The sequence below is a fragment of the Pan paniscus genome, chromosome 18 (assembly GCF_029289425.2).
Source record: "Pan paniscus chromosome 18, NHGRI_mPanPan1-v2.0_pri, whole genome shotgun sequence".
Lineage (NCBI taxonomy): Eukaryota > Metazoa > Chordata > Mammalia > Primates > Hominidae > Pan > Pan paniscus.
In genome coordinates this window covers 78,870,485-78,896,617 of record NC_073267.2, presented here as the reverse complement: position 1 = coordinate 78,896,617, position 26,133 = coordinate 78,870,485, and the positions used below count along the sequence as shown (strand labels likewise).

The following is a 26,133-nucleotide window of genomic DNA, read 5'->3' as shown; positions in this document are numbered from 1 at the left end:
AACAATCCCCCCAGCCAACTTTTTGTCAGTGTATTCAGAAGTTGTAAACTTACCCAGTATTATATCCACAAGAAGCAGGAACTAAAAAATGACAGCCCTAATGAAGGGTGGAAAGACCTCTTCTGAGGCGGTAGATTCTATGTAGCACCCATGAAGTAGGTTTGGTAAGCCACTGAGTTTTTGAGGTGAAAGCAAAATTTCCTCCTGCGAGCCAAACATGGGAGTATCATGGCAGTTCTATGATGAATATCTATGTGTGGCCCTGAAATGGGCCGTAATGTGACTTGTGGAGTTAATCATTAGCCCAGCGGTTGTCTGAACGACTTGATTTCCCTGGGCTGCGAGCAGTTCACCTGCAGAGGAGGCTCCAGAAAGCGGCATGTCCCCTTTGCTCTTTGGGGCTGGGCTGGTCGTTCTGAATCTAGTGACGTCTGCCAGGAGCCAGAAGACAGAACCTCTAAGTGGCTCTGGGGACCAGCCACTCTTCCGTGGAGCTGATCGATATGACTTTGCCATCATGATACCTCCAGGAGGCACGGAATGCTTTTGGCAATTTGCCCACCAGACTGGATACTTCTATTTCAGTTACGAGGTATGTGGGTGACTGGCCATACTGGGGGGCTTTTTTTTTTTTCTCCTTTACTCATAAAGTGGGTCAGGTTTTAGGCCAAAACAAGGTCTGGTTGTCTTTATTATGCTGTGATTCCCCACCTGTTAATGAAATGGACCTGCAGTTAGAGGGAAACTCCAGCTGGGTGAATAATCACCAACAGGAGCTAAAACATATGGTTTGGCTTCTTACATCAGGGGCCATGCTCAAAGCCATGGGGCAGACGGGGTGCCTCTCCCTGAAGAGGTAATCATTACATGTATTCGGATTTGGGGACGAGAGGGGAGAGAATACATTTTTAATATATTAAAACAAAATTGGATAATGGTGCTTTGGAGACTGATCCAGAGATTTCAAAGAAGGCTGCTTCAGCTTATGGGGTGGGGGAGTAAAGGTTCTGCTGCCTTTAGGAGCAATTCTGGCAAGTCAGAGATTCACTAGGTCAAGTTTTCTGTATTCGGCCAGTTAATCCTATTTTTTTTTAGGACGGTAAGTGTTTTCAAGTTACTTATTCAAAGGTCAAGTACTTTTACGCATACTATGGTCTTATATCATGCTGTCCAAGGATGGTGAACTCAGTATGAAAGTTAGAGGCTGTTCATTTCCTTTGTTCTTTATCTTAGAAATCTGTTAACTTTCTAATTTTTGTTTACATAGTAATAGACTTTGTTGATCTTACTCCACTGTAACAACATTTATTTTAAATAAACTTATCAGAGACTTTTCTTACCTCTGAATTTCTATTAGAACAGCAGCCACTACTAAGCTCACTGTGGCCTGGGCTAATCAAGATCTAGCTTGGGAGCGAGTGTCCATGGAGTGCTTGTTGTAGGTGTGCACTGCCAAGCAGCAAATGCTCAAATCTGGGACATCATTGGGGAGCTCAACCACCAAGCAAGTTCATTCAAGAACTCTACAGCCAGGCCGGGTGCGGTGGCTCGCATCTGTCATCCCAGCACTTTGGGAGGCTAAGGCAGGCGGATCACCTGAGGTCAGGAGTTCGAGACCACCTTGGCCAATATGGTGAAAACGCATCTCTACTAAAAATACAAAAATTAGCCGGGCTTGGTGGCATGTGCCTGTAATCCCAGCTACTTAGGTGGCTGAGGCAGGAGAATCGCTTGAACCTGGGAGGTGGAGGTTGCAGTGAGCCAAGATCACTCCACTGCACTCCAGCCTGGGTGACAGAGCAAGACTCTGTCTCAAAAAAAATAAAAAATTCTACAGCCAGAATCGTACTTTTTTTTTTTTTTTTGACAGAGTGTTGCTCTGTCACTCAGGCTGGAGTGCAGTGGCATGATCTCGAGTCACTGCAATCCCTGCCTCCCGGGTTCAAGCAATTCTCCTGCCTCAGCCTCCAAAGTAGCTGGGATTATAGGCGCACGCCACCATGCCAGGCTAATTTTTGTATTTTTTAAGTAGAGACAGGGTTTCACCATGTTAGCCAGGCTGGTCTCGAACTCCTGACCTTGTAATCTGCCCACCTCGGCCTCCCAAAGTGCTGGGATTACAGGCGTGAGCCACCGCGCCCAGCCCAGAATCATACATTTTAATGGATCCACACTAGCTGTGTGTTCCGAGCAAGGCATGTCTTCTTCTTCACACGGGTGCTGTTGGCATTCTGGGCAGTTCTTTGTCCTGCTGTACTGTTTCTTACATTGCAGACGTTCAGCAATGCTGTGCTGCCTCCCCTTAACACCATCACTGTGATACCTCAGAATCCTCCAATCAACTCCAAACCCCAGCAGGGGGTTGGGCAGTCCCACCCCAGACAGAGACCGCTGTGCTGATGACTGTGGGACGTCAATCTTACCACTCAGCTGGCTTCCTCGTGATGTAGCAGGGATTCTGCTACCTATTTAATGTGTCTTGGCAGGTTCAGCGGACAGTGGGGATGTCACATGACCGGCATGTTGCTGCCACGGCACATAACCCACAGGGATTTCTCATAGACACCTTCCAGGGTGTTCGGGGCCAGATTAACTTCTCTACCCAAGAGACAGGTCTGTTTTCATTACCATGGCTATTATAATAATCATAGGGTCCTATGAAATTACAGAAATAATGAGGAAGTATACAGAGATGTTTTAACAGTAGGAAAAAAATTCAGCCTTTAACACCAAAAACCAGTGTTCCTGGAGGCTGCTGACCTCCAAGGATGCCAAGTGGCAGTCTACTGACGATTTGGGGGCAACACTCCAGGTGAGCATTCTAAGTCTAGGGTTCAGCCGCTCAATTTTATCTCATCATCTCCAGTTAATCAGATTCTGGGAAAGTGACCAAAAAACAGAGACCCATTTATAATACAGAATTCCAATTAACAAATGGATTACGGGGAAGCATGTCTTTCCAGTCATCAGAATATTTGAGTCAGTTACTAAAAGCAGATTCAGAACAAAAGAAAATGCATGATATCCATGTGAGATATCCACACTCCACAGCAAAGCACTCCTCCAGCCAGGTCAAGCCTGTCCCACTTTGGAGAGCACCAGTGTCTTAACTGCCCTCTTTAATAGCCAGCTGCACTAAAAAAGACATTTTCTCAACAGGGGCATCAGACAGTCCTTCACTATGAAGCACAGCATGTGTATCAGTGTTAAAAGATCTTGAACAGGCCGGGCGCGGTGGCTCACACCTGTAATCTCAGCACTTTGGGAGGCCAAGGTGGGCGGATCACCTGAGGTCAGGAGTTTGCGACCAGCCTGACCAATATGGTGAAACCCCGTCTCTACTAAAAATACAAAAATTAGCTGGGTGTGGTGGCAGGCGCCTGTAATCCCAGCTACCTGGGAGGCTGAGGCAAGAGAATTGCTTGAACCTGGAGGCAGAGACTGCAGTGGGCCGAGAACGCGCCATTGCACTCCAGTCTGGGCAACAGAGCGAGACTCGTCTAAAAAAAAAAAAAGATCTTGAACATCTTTGGCCGCTACATGCCAGTAGTGCCTTCCAATCATTTTGACTTTCAAACACTGCCACATATTTCTAATCCCACCCCACCCATCTTCCACCGGTCCTCTCCACCTTGCTCCTTCCCACCCGCTCCCCACCCCGCACCCCCCTCCCCCCCGCACACACAAAGGGAGGCAACCCCAGCCCCAACAGATATAACCAAACCATGAGTCACTGTACACACCGCCTTGGAGGCAATCACTCCAGGAGAGCTGCTTTCATGCACTATGCATCCATTTTTTTTTTTTGCCTTTCCTAATTTCAAGTTCAAGATGGTGTCCCTAGCTCTAATGGTGTACAAGGACCAGGCAAACACCATGCTCTTAACTTCAACTCAATCTGTTGAGCAGGAGTTCCTTAATACAAGATGTGGGAATTATATGTTAAAGAGAAAACATTGTTTGCCACTACCCAGTATGGAAAGAATGAGTTACTAAAATTTGGCCAAATATAAGTAATATTTAGTATAAGTTTAACATAAGGTCCGTGTCTTCCATGTCAAAAACGGGATCTTTGTACTTTCTAAGTAAAAAGAAGGTCCCGTAGTAGAATTCCAAAACTAGAGGACAGATACCTCCAGGGAATCCTTAACAAAGGGGAGGAGACCAAAGACTTGGTAATGATCTAAGAATTCTTACAGGTTTTTATCAGCTTTGTCTAAGTAATCAGCATAATCACTTCGGTTCTGTGCAAGTGTACCTCAACTTTGGAGTCTTCTATGAGGGGCCTGAGACTGATCACAAACAGAAGGAAAGAAAACAACTGAATGATACTCTGGATGCAATTGAGGTAAGGAAGTGTTTTGTGGAAGAGAAACATCTGTGGAAACTGATTTTTAACTTCAGAGGGAAGATGACTTCATTTAGGTAGAAACCAAACAGGCAAGGGGATGTGAATTTCTTAATAAATTATGACTTGATTGGGCACGGTGGCTCACGCCTATAATCCCAGCACTTTGGGAGGCCGAGGTGGGCGGATCACCTGAGGTCAGGAGTTCGAAACCAGCCTTTCCAACATGGTGAGACCCTGTCTCTACTAAAAATACAAAAATTAGCTGGGTGTGGTGGTGCGCACCTGTAATCCCAGCTCCTTGGAAGGCTGAGGCAGGAGAATCGCTTGAACCCTGGGAGGCAGAGGTTGCAGTGAGCCGAGATCACGCCACTACACTCCAGTCTGGGATACAGCAAGACACCGTCTCAAAATAAATTATGACTTGAAGCTCTTGAAATTCCATCTTCGTTTTATACCAAGGGTTGGCAAACTATGTATGGCTGACAGGCCAAATCTGGCCCATTGCCTGTTTTTCTTTAAATTGAGATATAATTCATACACCGTACACCATCTAAAAGTGTGTAAGTCAGTGGTTTTTTAGTATATTCACAAGGCTGTGCAACTATCAGCATCTAATTCCGGAAGTTTATCACCCACCCCACCCTCAAAATCCCACTCCCCATTAGTCATTCTCCATTCTATTACCCCAGGCCTGCCTATCACTGTTCTACTGTCTCTATAGATTTAACCTATTCTATACTTAATTTTTGAGACAGGGTCTCACTCTTGTCCAGGCTGCAGTGTGCAGTGGCTTGATCACAGCTCACTGCAGCCTCAACCTCCTGCGCTCAAGCAATCCTCCCACCTCGGCTTGCCAAAGTGCTCAGATTCAGCACTTTGAGCCACTGAGCTGAGATTACTCAGCATCATGAGCTACTGTGCCGAGATTAATCAGCACGTTGAGCCACTGTGGCTGGCCTCTATACACTTTATTTAAATGGAATCACACAGTACATGGGATTTTGTGACTGGCTTATTTTTATTATTGTTTGAGACGGAGTTTTGCTCTTGTTGTCCAGGCTGGAGTGCAATGGCGCAACCTCAGCTCACTGCAACCTCCGCCTCCAGGGTTCAAGTGATTCTCCTCCTCCCAAGTAGCTGGGATTACAGGCACCTGCCACCATGCCCGGCTAATTTTTGCATTTTTAGTAGAGACAGGGTTTCACCATGTTGGCCAAGCTGGTCTCAAACTCCTGACCTCAGGTGATTGGCCCGCCTCGGCCTCCCAAAGTGCTGGGATTACAGGTATGAGCCACCGTGCCCAGCCAAGACTGGCTTCTTTAATTTAGCATGTTCTCAACGTTCATCCATGTTGTAGCATGTATCAGTACTTTTCTTTTTATGGCTGAATAATATTCTCTTTTATGGATACACATTTTATTTATCCATTCATCAGTTAATGGACATGATGGATATTTAGGTTTTTCCACCTCTTGGCTATCATAACGTGGCTATGGACATTTGCATGCAAGTTTTTGTGTTAGCATGTTTTCATCTGTGTATACCTGAAAGTGGAATTACTGGAGACTGTTTACCACAGTGGCTAAACCATTTTAAACTCTTGCTAGCAGTGTATGAAGGTTCTAATTTCTCTACTTCCTCATCAACACTTATTTTTTGTTACAGTCATCCTAGTGGGTGTGAAATGTTATCTTGTGGTTTTGAGTTGCTTTTCCCTAATGATTAATAATGTTGAGCATCTTTTCACGTGCATATTGGCCATCTCTCTTCTTTGGAGAAATGTCTGTTCGAGTCCTTTGCCCATTTTAGGCCAGGCCAGTTGGCCCAACACCTGTAATCCCAGCACTTTGTGAGGCCGAGGTAGGATAGCTTGAGCCCAGGAGTTTGAGACTAGCCTGGGAAACATGGTAAGACCCTGTCTCTACAAACAAAACAACTTTTTAAATGACCCGGGTGTGGTGGCACATACTTGTGGTCCCAGCCACTCGGGAGGCTTAGGTAGAATTGCTTGAACCCAGGATGTCAAGGCTGTGACAGTGAGACCCTATCTCAAAAAAATGAAAATCCTTTGCCCATTTTACTTTTTTTTTTTTTTTTTTTTTTTTGAGAGAGTCACTCTGTCGTCCAGGCTGGAGTGCAGTGGTGTGATCTCGGCTCACTGCAACCTTTGCCTCCTGGGTTCAAGTGATTCACCTGCCTCAGCCTCCTGAGTAGGTGGCATTACAGCCACGTGCCACCACGCCCACCTACATTTTGTATTTTTAGTAGAGACGGGGGTTTCACCATGTTGGTCAGGCTGGTCTTGAACTCCTGACCTTGTGATCTGTCCAGCTCAGCCTCTCAAAGTGCTGGGAATACAGGCGTGAGCCACCGCACCCTGCCTGAATTGTCTTTTTATTGTTGAATTTTGTTTATATATTCTGGATACAAATCCCTCCTAAGATATGTGAGTTGCAGATATTTTCTCCCATTCTGGCAATGTCTTTTCACTTTCTTTTTTCTTTTTTGAGACGGAGTTTCATTCTGTCTCCCAGGCTGGAGTGCAGTGGCGAGATCTTGGCTCACTGCAACCTCTGCCTCCTAGGTTCAAGCGATTCTCCTGCCTCGGCCTCCTGAGTAGCTGGGACTACAGGCGTGTGCCACAATGCCCAGCTAACTTTTGTATTTTTATTTATTTATTTATTTATATTTTTTTGAGACAGAGTCTCGCTTTGTCACCTAGGCTGGAATGCAGTGGCACAATTTTGGCTCACTGCAACCTCCGCCTCCCGGGTTCAAGTGATTCTTATGCTTCAGTCTCCCAAGTAGCTGGGATTACAGGCGGGTGCCACCACGCCTGGCTAATTTTTGTATTTTTAGTAGAGATGGGGTATCACTATGTTGGCCAGGCTGGTCTTGAACTCCTGACTTCAGGTGATCTGCCCACCTTGGCCTCCCAAAGTGCTAAGATTACAGGAACGAGCCACCGTGCCTGGCCACTTTTCACTTTCTTTTTTTCTTTTCTTTTTTTTTTTTTTTTTGTTGAGACAGAGTCTTGCGCTGTCGGCCAGGCTGGAGTACAGTGGCACGATCTCAGCTCCCTGCAACCTCCGCCTCCCGGGCTCAAGCAGTTCTCCTGCCTCAGCCTCCCGAGTAGCTGGGATTACAGGCGTGTGTCACCACACCTGGCTAATTTTTGTATTTTTAGTAGAGATGGTGTTTCACCATGTTGGCCAGGCTGATCTTAAACTCCTGATCTCAGGTAATCTGCCCGCCTCGGCCTCCCAAAGTGCTGGGATTACAGGTATGAGCCACTGTGCCCGGCCACTTTTCACTTTCTTAATAGTCTCTCCTAAATGCACAAAAGCTCACTGCCTGTTTTTGTAAATGGAAGTTTTCTTGAAACACAGCCATGCTCATTTGACAATTACATATTGTCTGTGGCTGCTTTTGTACTACAATGGCAGAGTTCAGCAGTCACAGGGGCCTGCAAAGCCAAAAATATTTACCATCTGGCCTTTTAATAAAAAGTCCACAGGCCCTTGTCTTCTACCATATACAGAGAACATAAAACATCACCTGGAATGGTAACGACATGCTGAGTACATCTAAATCTAGCTCTTCCTCTGGAAGAGCTCTCTAGTTTGAGTACTGAAGTTTTCCATTATTTAAAAACAAAACAAAAGGCCGGGGCAGTGGCTCATGACCATAATCCCAACACTTTGGGAGGCCAGTGTGGGTGGATCTCTTGAGCCCAGTAGTTCGAGATGAGTCTGGGCAACATGGCAAAACCCTGTCTCTACAATAAAAAAAAAAAAAAAAAATTAGCCGGGTGTAGTGGCATGTGCCTGTAGTCCCAGCTACTAGGGAGGCTGAGGTGGGAAGATCACTTGAGCACAGAAGGTTGAGGCTGCAGTGAGCTGTGACTGCGCCACTGTACTCCTGCCTGGGCAAACAAGTGAGACCCTGTCTCATAAAACAAAAACAAAAATTTTAAACTCAAATCCAGACCATATTTCATACATAGCAAACACAACATTTAACAACTATCATTGTATTGTACATCTTAAAATCATATGGGTAAATTATTTGACTTGAGATAGGTTAGTGCTAGTGAGCGCTCAGGTGAGGCTAGATGGGGGTTTGGAAGAATCCCCTTTAAAATTGTCTCTCTCATAGGACGGCACACAAAAGGTGCAGAACAATATCTTTCACATGTGGCGATACTACAACTTTGCCCGGATGAGGAAAATGGCTGACTTTTTCCTTATCCAATCAAACTATAACTACGTGAACTGGTGGTCGACAGCCCAGAGCCTCGTTATTATTCTTTCTGGGATCCTGCAACTGTATTTCTTGAAGCGTCTCTTCAATGTTCCAACAACTACAGATACAAAGAAGCCAGGATGCTAAGCTAAGGTGACTATAGCACCCTGGCTGTTTTCTTCTGGGGCTTAGTCAAATCAGCTTTGTAATGTTATGGGACAAAAATCAATTTATCTCATTAATGTTTTAGTCTGCTGCACACATCTAAAAAAGCAAAATGGCAATAAAATCATAACAATGAAAAAGTTCTGAAGAAGTATGTATTAAATGTATGCATCAAAATACTGTTCATCATATAGCAGTCCCTTAGCCTTCACTGAGTCTACTTAGAGGCTAACAGAAAACCTTAGAAGGAAGATGAGTTGAAAAAGGCCACAATCAAGTTTGCTTACATATAAAAGCAGGAGTTGGTAATGTTTTATTCTTAAAGACTTCACCTTTGGAACTTAAAAAAAGCAATATATTCATTAAAGAAATAGTTTAATTTTGCAATACAGATAGTCTTTAAATTTTTTGTCTATAAAATATTTAAAGAAATATTCTAAGGATCTTAAAGTAACTTTGGGAGGCACGGGGAAGGACAAAGGGACTGAATTTTTATGTCGTGGCCTCTGATCAGTGCTTTTAGTCCAATCCAGTCAAGTAAGTAAAGGTTCATAGAAAAAATTGTTTTATAAAATCATAGTGATGAAAAAAACTTTCCAGCCTAGCATCATCCCATCCAAGAAAAATACTGAGAAAACAGCTTGTAAAAAAGAAGGTAATAAAATCAAATTATACTCATAAAACTCTACACTTAATAACAGGAATACATAATATATATAATATAAAAATAATTCTTACCATTTATTCCATACCTATGATTTCCAAGGCACTGTACACTGTACTAGATGCTTTACAATCAGACGGAGTCTCACTCTGTCACGCCCAGGCTGGAGTGCAATGGCACCATCTTGGCTCACTGCAACCTCTGCTTCCCCAGTTCAAGCCATTCTCCTGCCTCAGCCTCCCAAGTAACTAGGACCACAGCCATGTGTCACCACACCTAATTTTTTTTTTTTTTTTTTTAAGTAGAGATGGGGTTTCACCATGTTGGCCAGGCTGGTCTCGAACTCCTAACCTCAAGTGATCTGTCCACCTTGGCCTCCCAAAGTGCTGGGATTACAGGCGTGAGCCACTGTGCCCAGCCTACAATCATGATTTCTGATTCCAAAAATCAGACTTTCTAATTCTCAGGTAGATGGCCAAAGCTGATTTTTAAGTTTTGTGTCTTTTTAAACAGAAGAAAATGAACCTTATTAAAGCTGAATGACTCATTCAAGGCCATATAGCTGGTAGGTGGCAGAAGTGGGGTTTGAACCCGTTTTTCTTCCATACCACACACCAATTACTGTATAGAAAAATAGTTGAATTGCTCCTATTAGCCAAATTTCATTTTTAAAACCCCACATGTGGTTTATTATTCTGTTATGGCAATGTCTATGTTGCATATTAATAAAAAAGAAAATCCTTGTGTTTAGAAAACAGTGTTATCACAGATAACAATAAGCTATTCTTGTTCCTAGTTCCAATGATTTTGAACCTATTTCTCAGAACAAGAAGCCCTCTGATTCAAATATGAAACAGTATTCTATTTCGTCACAAACACAAAGATCTGAAACCCCATTTTTGAGCCATCTCTGTATATAATAAGAATCCAGCCTGCATTTGTCAGTGATAGAGAGTACAGTAAATAAGAAGTCCCTGAAGAGGTCAGAGTGTTGACAAAATTCAACATGATGGTGGAGTCCACACAAACACAGGAAACAAAGCTCGGCCTTTCCATACAGCCGTCTGTCCTTGGAATGACTTCGTTTTAAGTCAACGTCTCTTCATGCCGCACATATTCCCCAATGTCTGCTTGATGAAATACCACAATCGCCATGGGGTCTACTTTTCTGCAGTCTTGTGTAGATTTGGCTGCCACCCCAAAACCCTGGGATTCAAAAGAAGAGACACTAACTCACTGAAGTCATTCAATATGCCCATATTGAGGGCTGGAAATAACAAAGACGGAAAAAGTACAGTTCTGGTCTTTCTGGGATTCAAAACGTGCTGAGAATTTATTCTCTCAAGCACTCCGATTGAAAACATACCCTTCTTGAATAAGAGTACTTGAGTTCTGTAACAGCTACCATCTCTACTCACCAAAGGGATGTCTGCCATGGAGTACACCACCACGCCCTGGTACTGAGAAGTATTTTCAGTGATTCGACCCAGACCAGATTTCAACACATGGTTCCCATACAGGAAGGACTGCTCTGCACCAGGCTTTATCCAAACTTTATACTATAAGAGAATTAAAATCCAAGAGACATAAAAACGTTACTATTTCTATCCATGCAGACAAGCTAGCTGCTGGATCTGTGAATAATTTTCTGAAATAATTTTAAGGGAAACAGAGAGAGACTCATGTTTTCCTCAAACTGTCTATCTCCTGAACAGAAATGCAGGAAGTTGCCCAGTGCAGTGGCTCACGCTTGTAATCCCAGCACTTTGGGAGGCCGAGGCAGGTAGATCACTTGAGGCCAGGAGTTCGAGACCAGCCTGGCCAACACAGTGAAACACTGTCTCTACTAAAAACACACACAAAAATCAGCCAGGTGTGGTGGCACATGCCTGTAATCCCAGCTACTGAGGCACAAGAATCACTGGAAACTGGAAAGTGGAGGCTGCAGTGAGATCGCACCATTGCACTCTAGCCTGGGCGACAGAGTGAAACTGTGTCAGGAAGAAAGAGAAAGAGAAATGAAAAGAAAAAACAGAGCAAGAAAGAAAAAGAAAAAAATGCAAAAAGTTATTTTCTCAACTCTACGAGGATCATCCTCCATGGCCAGGTTAACAGCTCTTTTTCTGGACCCCGGTGTCTTCATTGCTACCACTTATTTGCTTTCTGATCTCTAGCTGGGTCTGCCTAGGCTCTTCTACTTCGCTGGAGAAAACTAACCCTACGCAGCCACATAGCATTCCTATCCCATAGCCCTGACCATGCTCAAGCTGCAAGACCTCTACACATCTCCATGTGCTGAAACTCCTTCAAGCACACTGTCAGGGACTCTGTGGGAGAGAAGCTGCCGGACAATCTGCCTAATCCTTGACTTCATCGCCCGTGGCAGAATTGGAAACCGCCCCACAAACCTTGGCATAAGGTGCAAGGTAATCCAGAGCTGTGACGTGCAACCGAAACTTGTGGGTTTTAGTGAATTTTCCAAAGCAGGTCCCCAGCGACACCAGCTTGTCCCCGGAAATATTGGCGGCCAGCTTCATAATCTTCTCACTAAAAGGGTAAAGGGGGAGCAAGGCTGCGGATGAAGGAGGCTCGTGGGACCCAGGACCCCTCTCCCCTGGGTCCATGCTGCCTGCCCGGCCCCGCCTCACCTCACATAGTACACCCGGTCGTTGTGCAGACGGAAACAGTAGGTGCCATCGGGCCGGTCCACCAGCAGTTGAAGATTCTCCCCAATGCTGAGGGCAAAAAGAGGACTGGAGACCGCGCCCGGACGAACCGGTCTCCGGCACCGCGCCCCCACTCCACCCCTGGCCACCACACCCACACACTCCCGCGTCCGCCCCGCGCGCTCCTACTATTTCGCTATCTTCTCAAACATGACACGGGTCTCCTCTTCAGTCAAAGGCCGCATTTTTCTCCCTGGGTTGGAACACCGGATCCTCGTGCCTTGGTAACTGGAAACGGAAGTCGGTTGCTCGCTGCTCCCCGGCAACCCCAAAGCCTTCCTCTCTAGCCCCGTACCAATAGTTCGTCTCGCTAGCGCCCAAGAGTCTGGACGACCGCAGGGGAAAGCAAGCCGGCCGGATGAGAAAGCATAGAGACCGGAAATGTGCCTGTTTCTTCCTGTCCTAAGTTCGGAGTCAGCGCCCCCTGTGGTCCGGAAGGGAAGTGACGTTGTTGCTGGGAAGATGGCGACCGCGGTGACTATCCCATCGGTAGCCACGGCCACGGCAGCGGCTCTCGGCGAGGTGGAGGATGAAGGGCTCCTGGCGTCGCTGTTCCGGGACCGCTTCCCCGAGGCCCAGTGGCGCGAGCGGCCCGATGTGGGCCGCTACCTCCGGGAGTTGAGCGGCTCGGGGCTGGAGCGGCTGCGGCGCGAGCCCGAGCGCCTGGCGGAGGAGCGGGCGCAGCTGCTGCAGCAAACGCGCGACTTGGCCTTCGCTAACTACAAGACCTTCATCCGCGGCGCCGAGTGCACCGAGCGCATCCACCGCCTGTTTGGCGACGTGGAGGCGTCGCTCGGCCGCCTGCTCGACCGCTTGCCCAGCTTCCAGCAGAGCTGCAGGTGCGACGCGCCTGGCGCTAAAGGGGTTTTATAACTGTAAAAGCTGACATTTACGATGGTAGAAATAACTAACACATAAAGCGTTTACCACGTTCCAGGTTCTCTGCTGAGCGCTTTATTAATCCATTTAAACCTCACAACAGCCTTCGAGGTAGGTACTGTTATTCCTTTTTTTTCTTTTTTGAGACGGAGTCTCGCCCTGTCGCCAGGCTGGAGTGCAGTGGCGAGATCTCGGCTCGCTGCAACCTACCTCTGCCTCCCGGGTTCAAGCGATTCTCCTGCCTCAGCCTCCTGACTAGCAGGGACCATAGGCGCGCGCCACCACGCCCAGCTAATTTTTTTGGATTTTTAGTAGAGACGGGGTTTCAGCATGTTGGCTGGGATGGTCTCGATCTTTTGATGTGATCTGTCCGCCTCGGCCTCCCAAAGCGCTGGGATTACAGGCATAATCCACTGCGCCCAGCCCTGTTATTTCCATTTTACATATGAGCAAGTCAAGACAGAGATTAGTGACGTCCAAGGACACAGCTAGGAGGTTTCGAATTCAGAACTGGTTACCCAGAAGCACGTCGCTCCCTCGAAGGGCAGTTGTGGGCACAAAGAAAAAGGATTCATGCAAAGCTCTTATTATCGGGTCTGACATAGTTAACATTATAGGTGTGAGCTGAATATATGTACACATTTATATACTTATTTTATACGAAAGCGTGGACCGGAGGTCATCTGCTTCAAAACTTCCATTGACGGGAAGGTGACAAGGAAATCCTCGCATTTGAGGGCATCAGATATCAAAAAGTCTCTCCATTTGGATGGCTGGATGTGGTGGCTCAGCCTGTAATCCCAGCATTTTGGGAGCCTGAGGCTTGAACCCAGGAGTTCGAGAGCAGCCTGGCCAACATGGCAAAACCCTGTCTCTATAAAATAAAAAATTAGCTGGGCGTGGTGGCGTGCGCCTGTAGTCCCAGGTACACAGGAGGTTGAGGTGGGGGGGTCAGTTGGGCCCGGGAGATTGAGGCTGCAGTCAGCCATGATTGTGCCACCGCACTCCAGTTGGGGAGGTCGAGGCTGCGGTGGGCTGTGATTGTGCCACTGCATTCCAGACTGGGTGACAAAGTGAAACTCTCTTAAAAAAAGAAAAAAAGGCTGGGCGCGGTGGCTCACACCTGTAATCCCAGCACTTTGAGAGGCCAAGGCAGGCGGATCACGAGGTCAAGAGATCGAGGCCATCCTGGCTAACATGCTGAAACCCCCATGTCTACTAAAAATACAATTAGCTGGGCGTGGTGGCACGCGCTTGTAGTCCCAGCTACTCGGGAGGCTGAGGCAGGAGAATTACTTGAACCTGAGAAGCGGAGGTTGCAGTGAGCCAAGATGATGCGTGCCACTGCACTCCAGCCTGGTGACAGAGCAAGATTCCGTCTCAAAAAAAAAAAAAAAAAAGTCCTTTGTGAGTCATATTCTGTCTCCATTATCCCTAGTTCTGGCTTCCAGCCTTTCATGATTAAAGTTTAATTTTTCTTTTGAGCCTTTGGATATTTGACAGCAGCTTTTGTACCCTTCCATGCTCCAGAATAGATAGGGGACTTGATAAAGCAGGTCTCTGCAAATATGGAGAAGTGTTGAAAGTAGACTGTGGCAGGAACTATGGTTGAACATTAGCATAGGAGAAGATGAAGACCTGAGGGGAAAGATTGTGGATTCTAGGCAGTTAGTGCTTCATTTTGAAAATAATGATAGCTACTGTTAAATATTTAACTGTGTCTCTTCTACTATTTTTACTTTGACGCATTCGCTCTGTTTCAAATTCTATGTTAAATGCTTCACACACATCATCTCATTTAGTTCTTACACCCTTATGAGGAGGGTCCTATATACTTTTTTTTTTTTTTTGAGACGGAGTCTTGCTTTGTTGGCCAGGCTGCAGTGCAGTGGCGCCATCTCTGCTCACTGCAACCTCCACCTCCTGGGTTCAAGTGATTCTCCTGCCTCAGCCTCCTGAGTAGCTGGGACTACAGGCGCGCACCACCATGCCTGGCTAATTTTTTGTATTTTTAGTAGAGATGGGGTTTCACTTGAACTCCTGGCCTCAAGTGATCCGCCCACCTCAGCCTCCCAAAGTGTTGGGATTACAGGCGTGAGCCACTGCGCCTGGCCCTGTATACCGTTTTACCAATGAGGAAATAGGTTCAGAGAGGCCAAGTACCTTGCCACAGCCAGCAAGTGGCATATCTGGATCTCCATCTGTTAGATTTATTAATTGTATGTTTTTGGACAAGTTGCTTAACCTTTCTGGGATTAAAAATTTCCTCAATTGTAATAATACTTACCTTATAGGTGGGGTGTGAGGAATAAATCAGATAGATCATCCAGCCCAATGTTCATAGCAGGTACTGGGTAACTGTAGCTAAGGTTTGGGTACAGAGCAGTGAAGGATCAACATTCTTCTGATTATTACTAGGAACTTTGTGAAGGAAGCCGAGGAGATCAGCTCCAACCGCCGGATGAATAGCCTGACCCTAAACCGGCACACAGAAATTTTGGAAATACTGGAGATTCCTCAGCTCATGGACACCTGTGTCCGGAACAGTTATTATGAAGAGGCCCTGGAGCTTGCAGCCTACGTACGCCGACTGGAGAGGAAATACTCTTCCATCCCTGTCATCCAGGTAGCCACCTTGCCCAGAGAGGACTCAAAGTAATGTTCTTGTAATCATTTATTCTGTGGTCAGGACTGAAGCTTTAGGTAGAAACTCTTGCATGTTTCACATCAGTTTCTGCCAGCCAGGTATGCCTGAACAGAAAACATTAATTTATTCAAAATACATATTAATCATGTGCCAAGCACTGCTCTATATGCTGGGGATACAGTGTGAATAAAGTGGTCCTGGCTCTCATGCAGCTTACGTGCTAATGGGAAGTCTGATAATTGACAAAGAAATGATATCATTTCAGATAGTGGTGTCTGAAGAAAAAAACAGGGAATGGGGTAAGGGAGTCTAAGGGTAGGTTTCTTTAGGTAGGGTGATCAAGAAGGACTCTTCTAGGGAGGTAACATTTAAGCTGAGACCTAAATGAGAAGGAGGTGCCAGCCCACAAAGATCTGGGGAGAGAGCAAACCAGAAAGTGTGAAGAACAAGTACAGAGGGCTGAAGTGGGCAGAAATTGAGGTGTTTAAGGGATACAGAGGCAGCCAGGGTTAATGGATTGTAGCAGCGGGAGAGCACTAGGAAGCAGGTGAAGATGGAGAACCAGGTAGGGCCACCAGTGTAAGTCCCAACAAGTGGTTGGAATTTTCTTGATTGCAGTGGGAAGTCACTGGAGGATTTTAAGCTTTTTTTTTTTGAGACAGAGTCTCGCTCTGTCCCCCAGGCTGGAGTGCAGTGGTGCGACCTTGGCTCACTGCAACCTTTATCTCCCGGGTTCAAGTGATTCTCCTGCCTCTGCCTCCCGAGTAACTGGGATTACAGGCCTGCACCACCACACCCACCTGATTTTTATATTTTTAGTAGAGACGAGGTTTCACATGTTGGCCAGACTGGTCTCAAACTCCTGACCTCAAGTGACCTGCCTGCCCACGGTGCTGGGATTACAGGTTTGAGCCACTGCACCTGGCCAGGTTTTAAGCTTTTTAAGCAAGAGAGTTAACTAACCTGATCTTTGTTGGTTAACCTACAGGCATCAGCTTTAGGAAATTACTTCACATTTCAGGAAAGCCATGGGAATGTTGGTCTGCAGTCTTCAGAGTTAGGGGAATGGGTTCTAGAGAGCATCCTTCCCAGCGCAGTGTGACTCTCTCTGTGTATTGTCAGGGCATCGTGAACGAAGTGCGCCAGTCCATGCAGCTGATGCTGAGCCAGCTGATCCAGCAACTGAGGACCAACATCCAGCTTCCCGCCTGCCTCCGTGTCATTGGCTACCTGCGGCGCATGGACGTCTTCACTGAGGCTGAGTTGAGGGTGAAGTTTCTTCAGGCCCGAGATGCTTGGCTCCGGTCCATCCTGACTGCCATTCCTAATGATGATCCCTATTTCCATATTACAAAAACCATCGAGGCCTCCCGTGTCCATCTCTTTGATATCATCACCCAGTACCGTGCCATCTTCTCAGACGAGGACCCACTGCTGCCCCCTGCCATGGGTGAGCACACTGTGAATGAGAGTGCCATCTTCCATGGCTGGGTGCTACAGAAGGTCTCACAATTCCTGCAGGTGCTGGAGACCGACCTTTACCGGGGCATAGGCGGCCGCCTGGACTCTCTGCTGGGCCAGTGCATGTACTTTGGGCTGTCCTTCAGCCGGGTGGGAGCTGATTTCCGGGGTCAGTTGGCTCCTGTTTTCCAGCGGGTGGCCATCAGCACTTTCCAGAAAGCAATTCAGGAAACAGTGGAGAAATTCCAGGAAGAAATGAACTCCTACATGCTCATCTCGGCTCCAGCCATCCTGGGCACCAGTAACATGCCTGCTGCTGTGCCAGCCACCCAGCCGGGGACGCTGCAGCCACCCATGGTGCTCCTAGATTTCCCACCCCTCGCCTGCTTCCTCAACAATATTCTGGTTGCCTTCAATGATCTGCGCCTCTGCTGCCCTGTGGCCCTGGCGCAGGATGTGACTGGGGCCTTGGAAGATGCCCTTGCCAAGGTGAGCACATTCTGTTGGTTTTCTGCTACCCTGGGCCTTCTCTGGTAATGGGTGGCCAGATTTTTGTAATAAACCCGTCTATTTGACGGTGTCTGCTGACATGGAGAGGTCTAGTGTGGTTTTGGAGGTTCTCCTGATTGAGAAGCTCTGGCCAGTTGCCCTTCATGGGACCTAGGACAGTCCATGAAGTGATTTGCCTATAGTAACAATTCGGTAATACACGTATTAGCTTTCTAGTGCTGCATAACAAATTTCCACAAACTTAGTAGCTTCCAGCAACACATTTATTACCTTCCAGTTTTGGTGGGTCAGGAGTCCAGGCACAGCACAACCGGGTCCTCTCTGCTCAGGGTCTTACAGGGTTGCCATCAAGGTGTTGGCTGGACTATGGCCTCATCTGGAGGTTGGGGCTCCATTTCAGACTCATTCAAGTTGGCAGGGGTCAGTTCCTTGCAATTGCAGAACTGAAGCCTCAGCTCCTAGAGGCTGTCCACTCCATAGGCAGCTGACAACATGGCTGTTTGCTTCCTCAAGGCCAGCAGGAGAGCTACTCTCTTGCTTGAGTCTCTTCTTTTAGGTACCTCCTTTTAAAAACTTCATTTGATTAAGTCAGATGATTAGGGACTTTAATTACATCTGCAAAACCCTTTACCTTTAGCATATTCTTTTATTTTTATTGTTAAAAGTGTTTTATTTTACAGAGAGAGAGTGTCTCCCTATGTTGCCTAGGCTGGTCTCAAACTCCTGGACTCAAGTGATCCTCCTGCTACAGACCCTCAAAGTGTGGGATTACAGGTGTGAGTCACTTGAACTTGGGAAGTCCAGCATCAGAGTCTGTGTTCTTACCCTGTCGCTATGCCACATATCTGTAGTGTCAGCTAGGCTGCTCTGTTGGTTTTGAAACTTCTCTTTCCTAGCTGTTTTCTTACAGTTTTCCAGTGGTTCTAGCTTTCTGAAACCTCAGGGCTTAGTAGAAAGCTTGTATAGTTTTGCGTCATTTTCCTGGATCCAGCACAGTTCTGGTTGGTCCTCCGTGGAAGTTAAGAACCATGTATTGGGCCGGGCGCAGTGGCTCACGCCTGTAATGCCAACACTTTGGGAGGCTGAGGTAGGAGGATCTCCTGAAGCCAGGGGCTCCAGACCAGCCTGGGCAACAAAGCAAGACCCTGTCTCTACAAAAAATTTTAAAACTTAGCCAGGCGTGATGGTGCACGCCTGTAGTCCCAGCTACTTGGGAGGCTAAGGTGGGAGTATCCCTTGAGCCCAGGAGTTTGAAGCTACAGTGAGCTGATTGTGCCGCTGCACTCCAGCTTAGGTGACAGAGCAAAATCCTGTCTCTAAAAAAAAAACCAAAACCATGTATTCTCTCTATAGTTTTATGACACTCCTCCACTGGAACCGGAAACTATATCCGTAATGTAACAAGTTGGGTCTGAACTTCACATTAATAAAGTGACACAATTGTGGAGAATGACCATAATTCTGAGTTTAAATGAGACAGTAAAATAATGTACTGTTAAATTACTTTGTTCAGGAAAACTGGAGGGGCATACATTTTTTTGCCTAGTTTCATGCACTGCTGTCCCAGTGGTGATAGGCTGTCCCAGTAATTGACGGTGCCCTTGTCTCTTAGGTAACTAAAATAATCCTGGCCTTCCATCGCGCTGAAGAGGCTGCCTTCAGCAGCGGGGAGCAAGAGCTCTTTGTCCAGTTCTGCACTGTCTTCCTGGAAGACCTTGTTCCGTATTTAAATCGCTGTCTCCAAGTCCTTTTTCCACCAGCTCAGATAGCACAGACTTTAGGTAAGAGAATGAAAATTCTGTAAACTGCCTTACTGATGTGTAATTCACATACTAAATAATTCATCCATTTGTGTAAGTCAGTGTTTTTTAGTAAATATGAATCCAATTTTAGAATATTTCCATCACTCCAAAAAGATCCTTCATGCACGTTTGTAGTCATTCCTCGACAGCATCCTTAGCCCCTGGCAACCTACTTTCTGTTGCCATAGATTTGCCTCTTCTGGACATTTCGTAAAAATGGAATCATACATTATGTGGCTGTATCTGGCTAAGCGGAAGAAGCCAGTCACAAAAGAACCACATACGTATGATTCCATTTATGTGAAATATCTAGAGAAACGGTTTTTACAGTCTTCTTTTTTTTTTTTTGAGGCGGAGTCTCGCTGTGTTGCCAGGCTGGAGTGCAGTGGCACAGTCTTGGCTCACTGCAACCTCCACCTCCCGGGTTCAAGCAATTCTCCTGCCTCAGCCTCCCGAGTAGCTGGGACTACAGACTCGCACCACCACACCCAGCTAATTTTTGTATTTTAGTAGAGACGGGGTTTCACCATGTTGGCCAGGATGGTCTCTATCTCTTGACCTGTGATCCGCCCACCTCGGCCTCCGAAAGTGCTCGGATTACAGGCGTGAGCCACCACACCCGTCCTAAAGTCTTTTTTCCAATTCACTTTCACGTCCTTGTCCCCTTGTGGTAGGAGAGGGGCTTGGTTGAGGCACAGCTTCCCAAAGGGCAATGGGTCAGTGCATCACACGTGCAAAGCCTGGCTGCCCTCTGCTTTTTCCCTGGTGCTGCCTGAGGTCTGGGTTCCTGCTGCAGGCACCCTACACTGCTGTTCCGTTACGTTCTGCTTCACAGTATAGCTTCCCATTCCCTGTAACAAAGGTGGTTTTTGCTGTATTAAAACATAGTAATTGATGGCTGGGCGCAGTGGCTCATGCCTGTAATCCCAGCACTTTGGGAGGCCGAGGCGGATGGATCACCTGAGGTTGGGAGTTTGAGACCAGCCTGGCCAACATAGTAACCCCGTCTCTACTAAAAATACAAAAATTAGCCTGGCATGGTGGCGGGCACCTGTAATCCCAGCACCACGGAGGCTGAGGCATGAGAACTGTTTGAACCTGGGAGGCAGAGGTTGCAGTGAGCAGCAATCACGCCACTGCACTCCAGCCTGGGCGACAGAGCGAGACTCTGTCTCAAAAAAAAAAAAAACAATAGTAATGGCTCGTTTTTTTTCCCTTAAATTTCCTTTTTTTTTTGAGACGGAGTTTTGCTCTTGTGGCCCAGGCTGGAGTGCAATGGCGCGATCTCGGCTAACTGCAATCTCCACCTCCTAGGTTCAAGCGATTCTCCTGCCTTAGCCTTCCCAAGTAGCTGGGATTACAGGCATGCGCCACCAAGCCCGGCTAATGTTGTATTTTTAATAGAGATGGGATTTCTCCGTGTGGGTCAGGCTGGTCTCGGAATTCCTGACCTCAGGTGATCCGCCCCCCCCTCGGCCTCCCAAAGTGCTGGGATTACAGGCGTGAGCCACCGCGCCCGGCCTCCCTTAAATTTCTATATTGAGTTTTATTAGTAACTGTTTTCCATTTTGCTTTCCCCACTTCTGGGTTAGGCATTCCTCCCACTCAGCTCTCCAAGTACGGTAACCTAGGGCATGTGAACATCGGCGCCATTCAGGAGCCCCTCGCCTTTATCCTGCCAAAGAGAGAGACGCTTTTCACCCTGGATGACCAGGCGCTGGGGCCCGAGCTCACAGCTCCAGCACCAGAGCCTCCCGCCGAGGAGCCACGCCTGGAGCCCGCGGGCCCAGCCTGCCCGGAGGGAGGGCGAGCGGAGACGCAGGCAGAACCGCCCAGCGTGGGGCCCTAGCCGGCGTCCCCTGCCTCCAGAACGCGGTGCGTGAGGTTCCCGGCGCGGGGTGGCCAGGACTGCCTCGCCCTGGAAGGTCCAGGGCGGGTTCGGGAGGCGGGAAGGCGCTCCCGGGAGGAGAGCGGAAGGGGGCGGTGCTCACTGCCAGTCTAGGCAGGAAGGCGGGGATCCAGTCGCGGCTTCGCTGTGCGCTGGCCGACGGCGCTTCCCGGCGTGCCCAGCGCTGCGGCCGGAAGGGGCGGGCCGGGTCACTGTTAAGGGGGCCGCCATGGCCCGGCTGTGGGGCGCGCTGAGTCTTCGGCCACTGTGGGCGGCCGTGCCGTGGGGCGGGGCGGCAGCCGTCGGTGTCCGGGCTTGCAGCTCCACGGCCGCTCCGGACGGCGTCGAGGGCCCGGCGCTGCGGCGCTCCTATTGGCGCCACCTGAGGCGTCTGGTGGTGGGTCCTCCCGAACCGCCGTTCTCGCACGTGTGCCAAGTCGGGGACCCGGTGCTGCGCGGCGTGGCGGCCCCGGTGGAGCGGGCGCAGCTAGGCGGGCCCGAGCTGCAGCGGCTGACGCAACGGCTGGTCCAGGTGATGCGGCGGCGGCGCTGCGTGGGCCTAAGCGCGCCGCAGCTGGGGGTGCCGCGGCAGGTGCTGGCGCTGGAGCTCCCCGAGGCGCTGTGTCGGGAGTGCCCGCCCCGCCAGCGCGCGCTCCGCCAGATGGAGCCCTTCCCCCTGCGCGTGTTCGTGAACCCCAGCCTGCGAGTGCTTGACAGCCGCCTGGTCACCTTTCCCGAGGGCTGCGAGAGCGTCGCCGGCTTCCTGGCCTGCGTGCCCCGCTTCCAGGCGGTGCAGATCTCAGGTGCGGGCGGCGGGGACCGGGGCGGCTGGAGCAGCGCGCGCGTCTCTTCTGCCCGACTCCGCGAGAGCGCAGAAGTGGTCGCGGTTCATACGCCGGACCTCCCGCAGGAGCGAAGTGGGATGCGGGAGCGGAGAGGCCTCAGGACGGATAGAAGCTCCTGTGGGGCAGAGCCCGCTCAGATAGGACGCAGGGGCGAGGAGAGGTCCCCCGATTCCGCTGTTACCTGACAGCCTGGCGTCTGCTTTCTGCTCCCTTGCTCTCTGAGGCAAACACCTTCTTCGGCCCCAGTTAGATCCGCCACGGTGGAGTTGGAGAAGTGGGGGTTAGCCCCCCCCCAGCCTGACCCAGCCCAGGGGGCTAGGCCATTCCCCCCGTGGTACCACAGGATGCCTCGCGGAATGCGGGCTCTGCTGGGGTCGGGGTGATTGTTCCTGCAGAGCAAGCCCGTCGGTTCAAGAGGGTCAGAAAAACAAGTGGGGTCTCAAGCTGCAGAACCTCTGTTAGGAGTTGGGAGCCCACAGGTACCTCAGAAGTGGGAGGAGTGTTCGGAAGGGTCGCACCGTAGAAAGATGATTTCTCATCTCAACTCTACAGTGAGCTCGATAACCTAATTACCAGAGTTGGGAACCAGGTTGAACGCTTGGTAATGGACCGAGATGAGGGACGTTTTCCAGTTAGAAGAGGAGCTGCTGTCTACATTTGCCATCTGCTGTTGCCTCTTGTCAATGGGGACAGCCAGGACCGGGGGCAGGGGTAGGGAGGTTGAGGATGATGCAGTTCAGCTGTTCCCACTCACCAGGGCTGTAACTTCTTTTGCAGGGCTGGACCCCAATGGAGAACAGGTGGTGTGGCAGGCGAGCGGGTGGGCAGCCCGCATCATCCAGCACGAGATGGACCACCTGCAGGGCTGCCTGTTTATTGACAAAATGGACAGCAGGACGTTCACAAACGTCTATTGGATGAAGGTGAATGACTAAAGCTTTGCTATTGGGGCTGAGGATTCCGGATACCAAGACGCAAACACTTTCACTTTGAGCTGGGCACATCTTACTTGGCATCAACTTGGATGGCTCGCATATGACAGGAAACTGGATTGCCAAGGCATGGCAGACTGAGCTGGAGGAAGATGTCAGAAATGTTTGCCCTGAAATCAGTTACGGACAAAATGTTGGCTACAACTTGAGGAGAAAAATCACCCCCAAAGGAGTGGACATTTCCTAACAATTCTGTATGGAGGAAGGTGGGGTAATTGCATTCGTCTGCAGTAGACACGAGTTCCTCGGACCTGTATAATCTCCCAAAGCCAAGGTTTGGTAATAATGTAGTCCCCAAATACCTGAAAGCTGTCTTTAAAAATGCAGGTAAGCATGTGACCGGCCATTTGTGCCGAGTTCTTATTTTTACGGAGGGCTTGTGGCCTTAGACGCCAGTTTGCTTATGGAAATGAAACAGAATAGTCCCTGTTCAAGGATGTGTTTCATGACAGCACGAGTGTAAATGAGTGCCCACACATTTTAACAGCCTTGGGCAGGATTTTGCTGCTGAGATCCCTAGAGCAGCTGGTTCTTGGCTCATTCTTGGGGTAGAGGCCGTGGATCAGGGCTGGGGGCGGGGTGACAATTGAGAAGTGCACTGAGCCCTTTCCTGTTAACAATTGGGACATAGAAAGCAGGATTAGTACTTCCTGGTTATACACTTATTTTGTAAAAATAGAATTAATATCACAGCAACCAATGTGTAGGTTTAAGAAAGTGGCCAGGTGCAGTGGTTCACGCCTGTAATCCCAGCACTTTGGGAGGGCGGGGCGGGTGGATCACAAGGTCAGGAGCTCAAGACCAGCCTGGCCAAGATGGTGAAACCCTGTCTCTACTAAAGATACAAAAATTAGCCGGGCGTGGTGGTGAGCACCTTGTAATCCCAGCTACTCGTGAAGCCAAGGCAGAGAATTGCTTGAACCCAGGAGGCGGAGGTTACAGTGAGCCAAGATCACGCCACTGCACTCCATCCAGCCTGGGCGACAGAGCGAGACTCAAAAGTATGATTCTGGCTGTAGAGTTTTCTTTTTTTCTCTGTCTCAAAAAAAAAGTGTCAGCTTTGTCAAGAGGTGAAGGAACTTGTTTTATTTATTCTTTTATTTTTTTTTTTTAATAGAGACGGGGGTCTTACTATGTTGCCCAGGCTGGCCTCAAATTCCTGGTCTCAGGCAATCCTCCTGCCTCGGCCTCCCAAAGTGCTGGGATCACAGTTGTGAGCCACACTACCCAGCCAAACTCCAGTTTTAGTTAAACTGTTTCACCTCATTTTTATGCTGAGTTTTGTAAAGTAGGTATTCTTGCTGAACAGAGTCCTGAAAATCAAACTATACAAGTAGTAGGAAGTCCAGTAAGCTGTTTAGAGGAAAAAGTGTTATAAATGGCAGTTAAATGAACCCAGGAAAGACCCATCCTCCTTTGTGGCTTTCTCTGAGGCCCCATGAGGCCAAGCAGAAGCAAACTGGCTCTAGGTGCAGCCAGACTTTGAAAAGGAATCCCGGCCAGGCTTGGTGGCTCATGCCTGTAATCCCAGCACTTTGGGAGGTCAAGGCAGGCAGATCGCCTGAGGTCAGGAGTTCAAGACCAGCCTGGCCAACATGGCGAAACCCTGTTTCTACTAAAAATATGAAAATTAGCTGGGTGTGCTGGTAGGCGCCTGTAATCACAGCTACTTGGGAGGCTGAGGCGGGAGAATCGCTCAAACCTGGGAGGCAGAGGTTGCAGTGGGCTGAGATCTCGCCACTGTACTCCAGCCTGGGCGACAGAGCAAGGCTCTGTCTCAAAAAAAAAAAAAAAAAAAAAAAAGGGAATCCCAACCAGATACTGGTGCAAGGTCAGAGACGCAGCCAATGGGGAGATTTTGTAGAAAGCTCATAGATGCTGAAAACATGGGTCTTTAGGAAAATTAGAATTCAGTTGAGCCTCCTTTCATTTGGACAATGTTCAGAAGCTCTTACAGGGGGCTATGGCGATCTTTTGATGCTTCTTATAGTCTTCTGAGGTTAACGCTTTTGTGGTGGGCATCGGTAGCAATAAAATGCAAACTTTATTGCATTTCCAGTAAAATCTCTCCCACTTTGAGCAGGAAGCACTCACAAAAAAACGCATATACGTGTCAACGTTGTGAGCTAATCAGAGTTTTAGAAATCAACTTCCACAGTGAAAGCCAATGTAGGCAGAAGGTTTATAACAGAATCCCCAGGCAGAGAAGTGAATTTCAGAGCATTTCAGGGAGGAAACTCCTCTGCACATGTCAGCATGTTTAACATCGATGATGGCAGGTTGTGTGCTGGCAGCCAGAGTCTGAGGCCACTGTCCAAAGTTCAGCATCAGTGGTTCCTGTTACTGGTCATGGAGAGAGACAACTGGAAAGTCAGGTGTCTTCACGCTCTAACTAGAGCACAGGGATGGACCATAGCCATGCTAACCTTTATTAACCCCTAGGACTTGTCAAGGTGTTTAAGCAGTAGGAATGAGGAAACAACGTTCTGATTCAAGTAAATGTAACTAGAAGTAAAAATTTAAAAACTTGTAAGCTCACTAAAGTGAAGCTCTGCAGACACGGTTCATATCCTGGTGGCTGAGGGCACATAACCAAGAACTTACACAAGCACCCCCAAGCCACAAAGATCCCAGCTGCTATGGTTGAGGGGTAACCTGCCAGCACTGGAGCCAAGTGTTGGAGCTACTGATCCAAAGTTAGCTCACTTCTGCAGAGGCTCTGAACCAGAGCAAAGAAATGGCCCAGTGCAAGCCCAGTGTGAACCAAGAGTTGGCCATGTAATCAGTTCTGGCCCAACCAGGTTTGAAAGGTAGAGGAGCAGTATTGGGTTTTGGAGAGGGAAGGTTGGAACAAAGCCCTTTGCAGGCTATAAGCTTCATTTACTAGGCCAGGTCTTTCTGTGTGAATGTGCTTTGACTTTGGTCTGTTTATATGCATGGGGTAAACGTGGGACAGCC

The 26,133-nt window shown here is 48.3% G+C and overlaps 3 protein-coding genes across 6 annotated transcripts; 2 read left to right on the top strand and 1 right to left on the bottom strand.

The window, feature by feature from the left end:
• Nucleotides 1-240: 240 nt before the first annotated feature.
• On the top strand, nt 241-8,901 carry TMED6 (transmembrane p24 trafficking protein 6). Its single transcript, XM_063597702.1, has 4 exons — nt 241-592; nt 2,487-2,613; nt 4,200-4,348; nt 8,510-8,901. The coding sequence occupies exons 1-4, from the start codon at nt 380-382 to the stop codon at nt 8,741-8,743; spliced, it is 723 nt and encodes a 240-aa protein (XP_063453772.1). The 5' UTR covers nt 241-379; the 3' UTR covers nt 8,744-8,901.
• On the bottom strand, nt 8,895-12,616 carry NIP7 (nucleolar pre-rRNA processing protein NIP7). Its single transcript, XM_003814554.5, has 5 exons — nt 12,281-12,616; nt 12,074-12,160; nt 11,834-11,972; nt 10,844-10,984; nt 8,895-10,631 (listed from the first exon to the last, which is right to left on the bottom strand). Exons 1-5 carry the CDS (start codon nt 12,334-12,336, stop codon nt 10,512-10,514), a joined length of 543 nt encoding a protein of 180 aa, XP_003814602.1. The 5' UTR covers nt 12,337-12,616; the 3' UTR covers nt 8,895-10,511.
• On the top strand, nt 12,585-23,609 carry COG8 (component of oligomeric golgi complex 8). Of its 4 annotated transcripts, XM_034940560.3 has the most exons (6): nt 12,586-12,990; nt 15,449-15,656; nt 16,800-17,627; nt 19,261-19,429; nt 21,043-21,219; nt 22,961-23,609. In XM_034940560.3, the coding sequence occupies exons 1-6, from the start codon at nt 12,614-12,616 to the stop codon at nt 23,116-23,118; spliced, it is 1,917 nt and encodes a 638-aa protein (XP_034796451.2). In that variant the 5' UTR covers nt 12,586-12,613; the 3' UTR covers nt 23,119-23,609. The 4 variants fall into 4 exon arrangements, with proteins under 4 accessions (XP_003814597.2, XP_034796451.2, XP_034796452.2 ...); XM_003814549.6 differs by having other exon boundaries at nt 12,585-12,990; nt 21,043-23,609; XM_034940561.3 differs by lacking the exons at nt 19,261-19,429; nt 21,043-21,219 and having other exon boundaries at nt 12,591-12,990; nt 22,961-23,104.
• The last annotated feature ends 2,524 nt before the right edge of the window (nt 23,610-26,133 follow it).

What these genes read in the sequence shown, in the direction of transcription:
- TMED6 (XM_063597702.1), top strand. Translation starts at nt 380, where the DNA reads ATGTCCCCTTTGCTCTTTGGGGCTGGGCTGGTCGTTCTGAATCTAGTG. An exon ending in ACTTCTATTTCAGTTACGAG is followed by an intron (nt 593 to 2,486) that starts GTATGTGGGTGA and finishes GTGTCTTGGCAG; the next exon opens with GTTCAGCGGACAGTGGGGAT. An exon ending in ATACTCTGGATGCAATTGAG is followed by an intron (nt 4,349 to 8,509) that starts GTAAGGAAGTGT and finishes TCTCTCTCATAG; the next exon opens with GACGGCACACAAAAGGTGCA.
- NIP7 (XM_003814554.5), bottom strand. Translation starts at nt 12,336, where the DNA reads ATGCGGCCTTTGACTGAAGAGGAGACCCGTGTCATGTTTGAGAAGATA. An exon ending in GACCGGGTGTACTATGTGAG is followed by an intron (nt 11,973 to 12,073) that starts GTGAGGCGGGGC and finishes TTACCCTTTTAG; the next exon opens with TGAGAAGATTATGAAGCTGG. An exon ending in CCATGGCAGACATCCCTTTG is followed by an intron (nt 10,632 to 10,843) that starts GTGAGTAGAGAT and finishes TTTGAATCCCAG; the next exon opens with GGTTTTGGGGTGGCAGCCAA.
- COG8 (XM_034940560.3), top strand. Translation starts at nt 12,614, where the DNA reads ATGGCGACCGCGGTGACTATCCCATCGGTAGCCACGGCCACGGCAGCG. An exon ending in AGCTTCCAGCAGAGCTGCAG is followed by an intron (nt 12,991 to 15,448) that starts GTGCGACGCGCC and finishes GATTATTACTAG; the next exon opens with GAACTTTGTGAAGGAAGCCG. An exon ending in CTTCCATCCCTGTCATCCAG is followed by an intron (nt 15,657 to 16,799) that starts GTAGCCACCTTG and finishes GTGTATTGTCAG; the next exon opens with GGCATCGTGAACGAAGTGCG.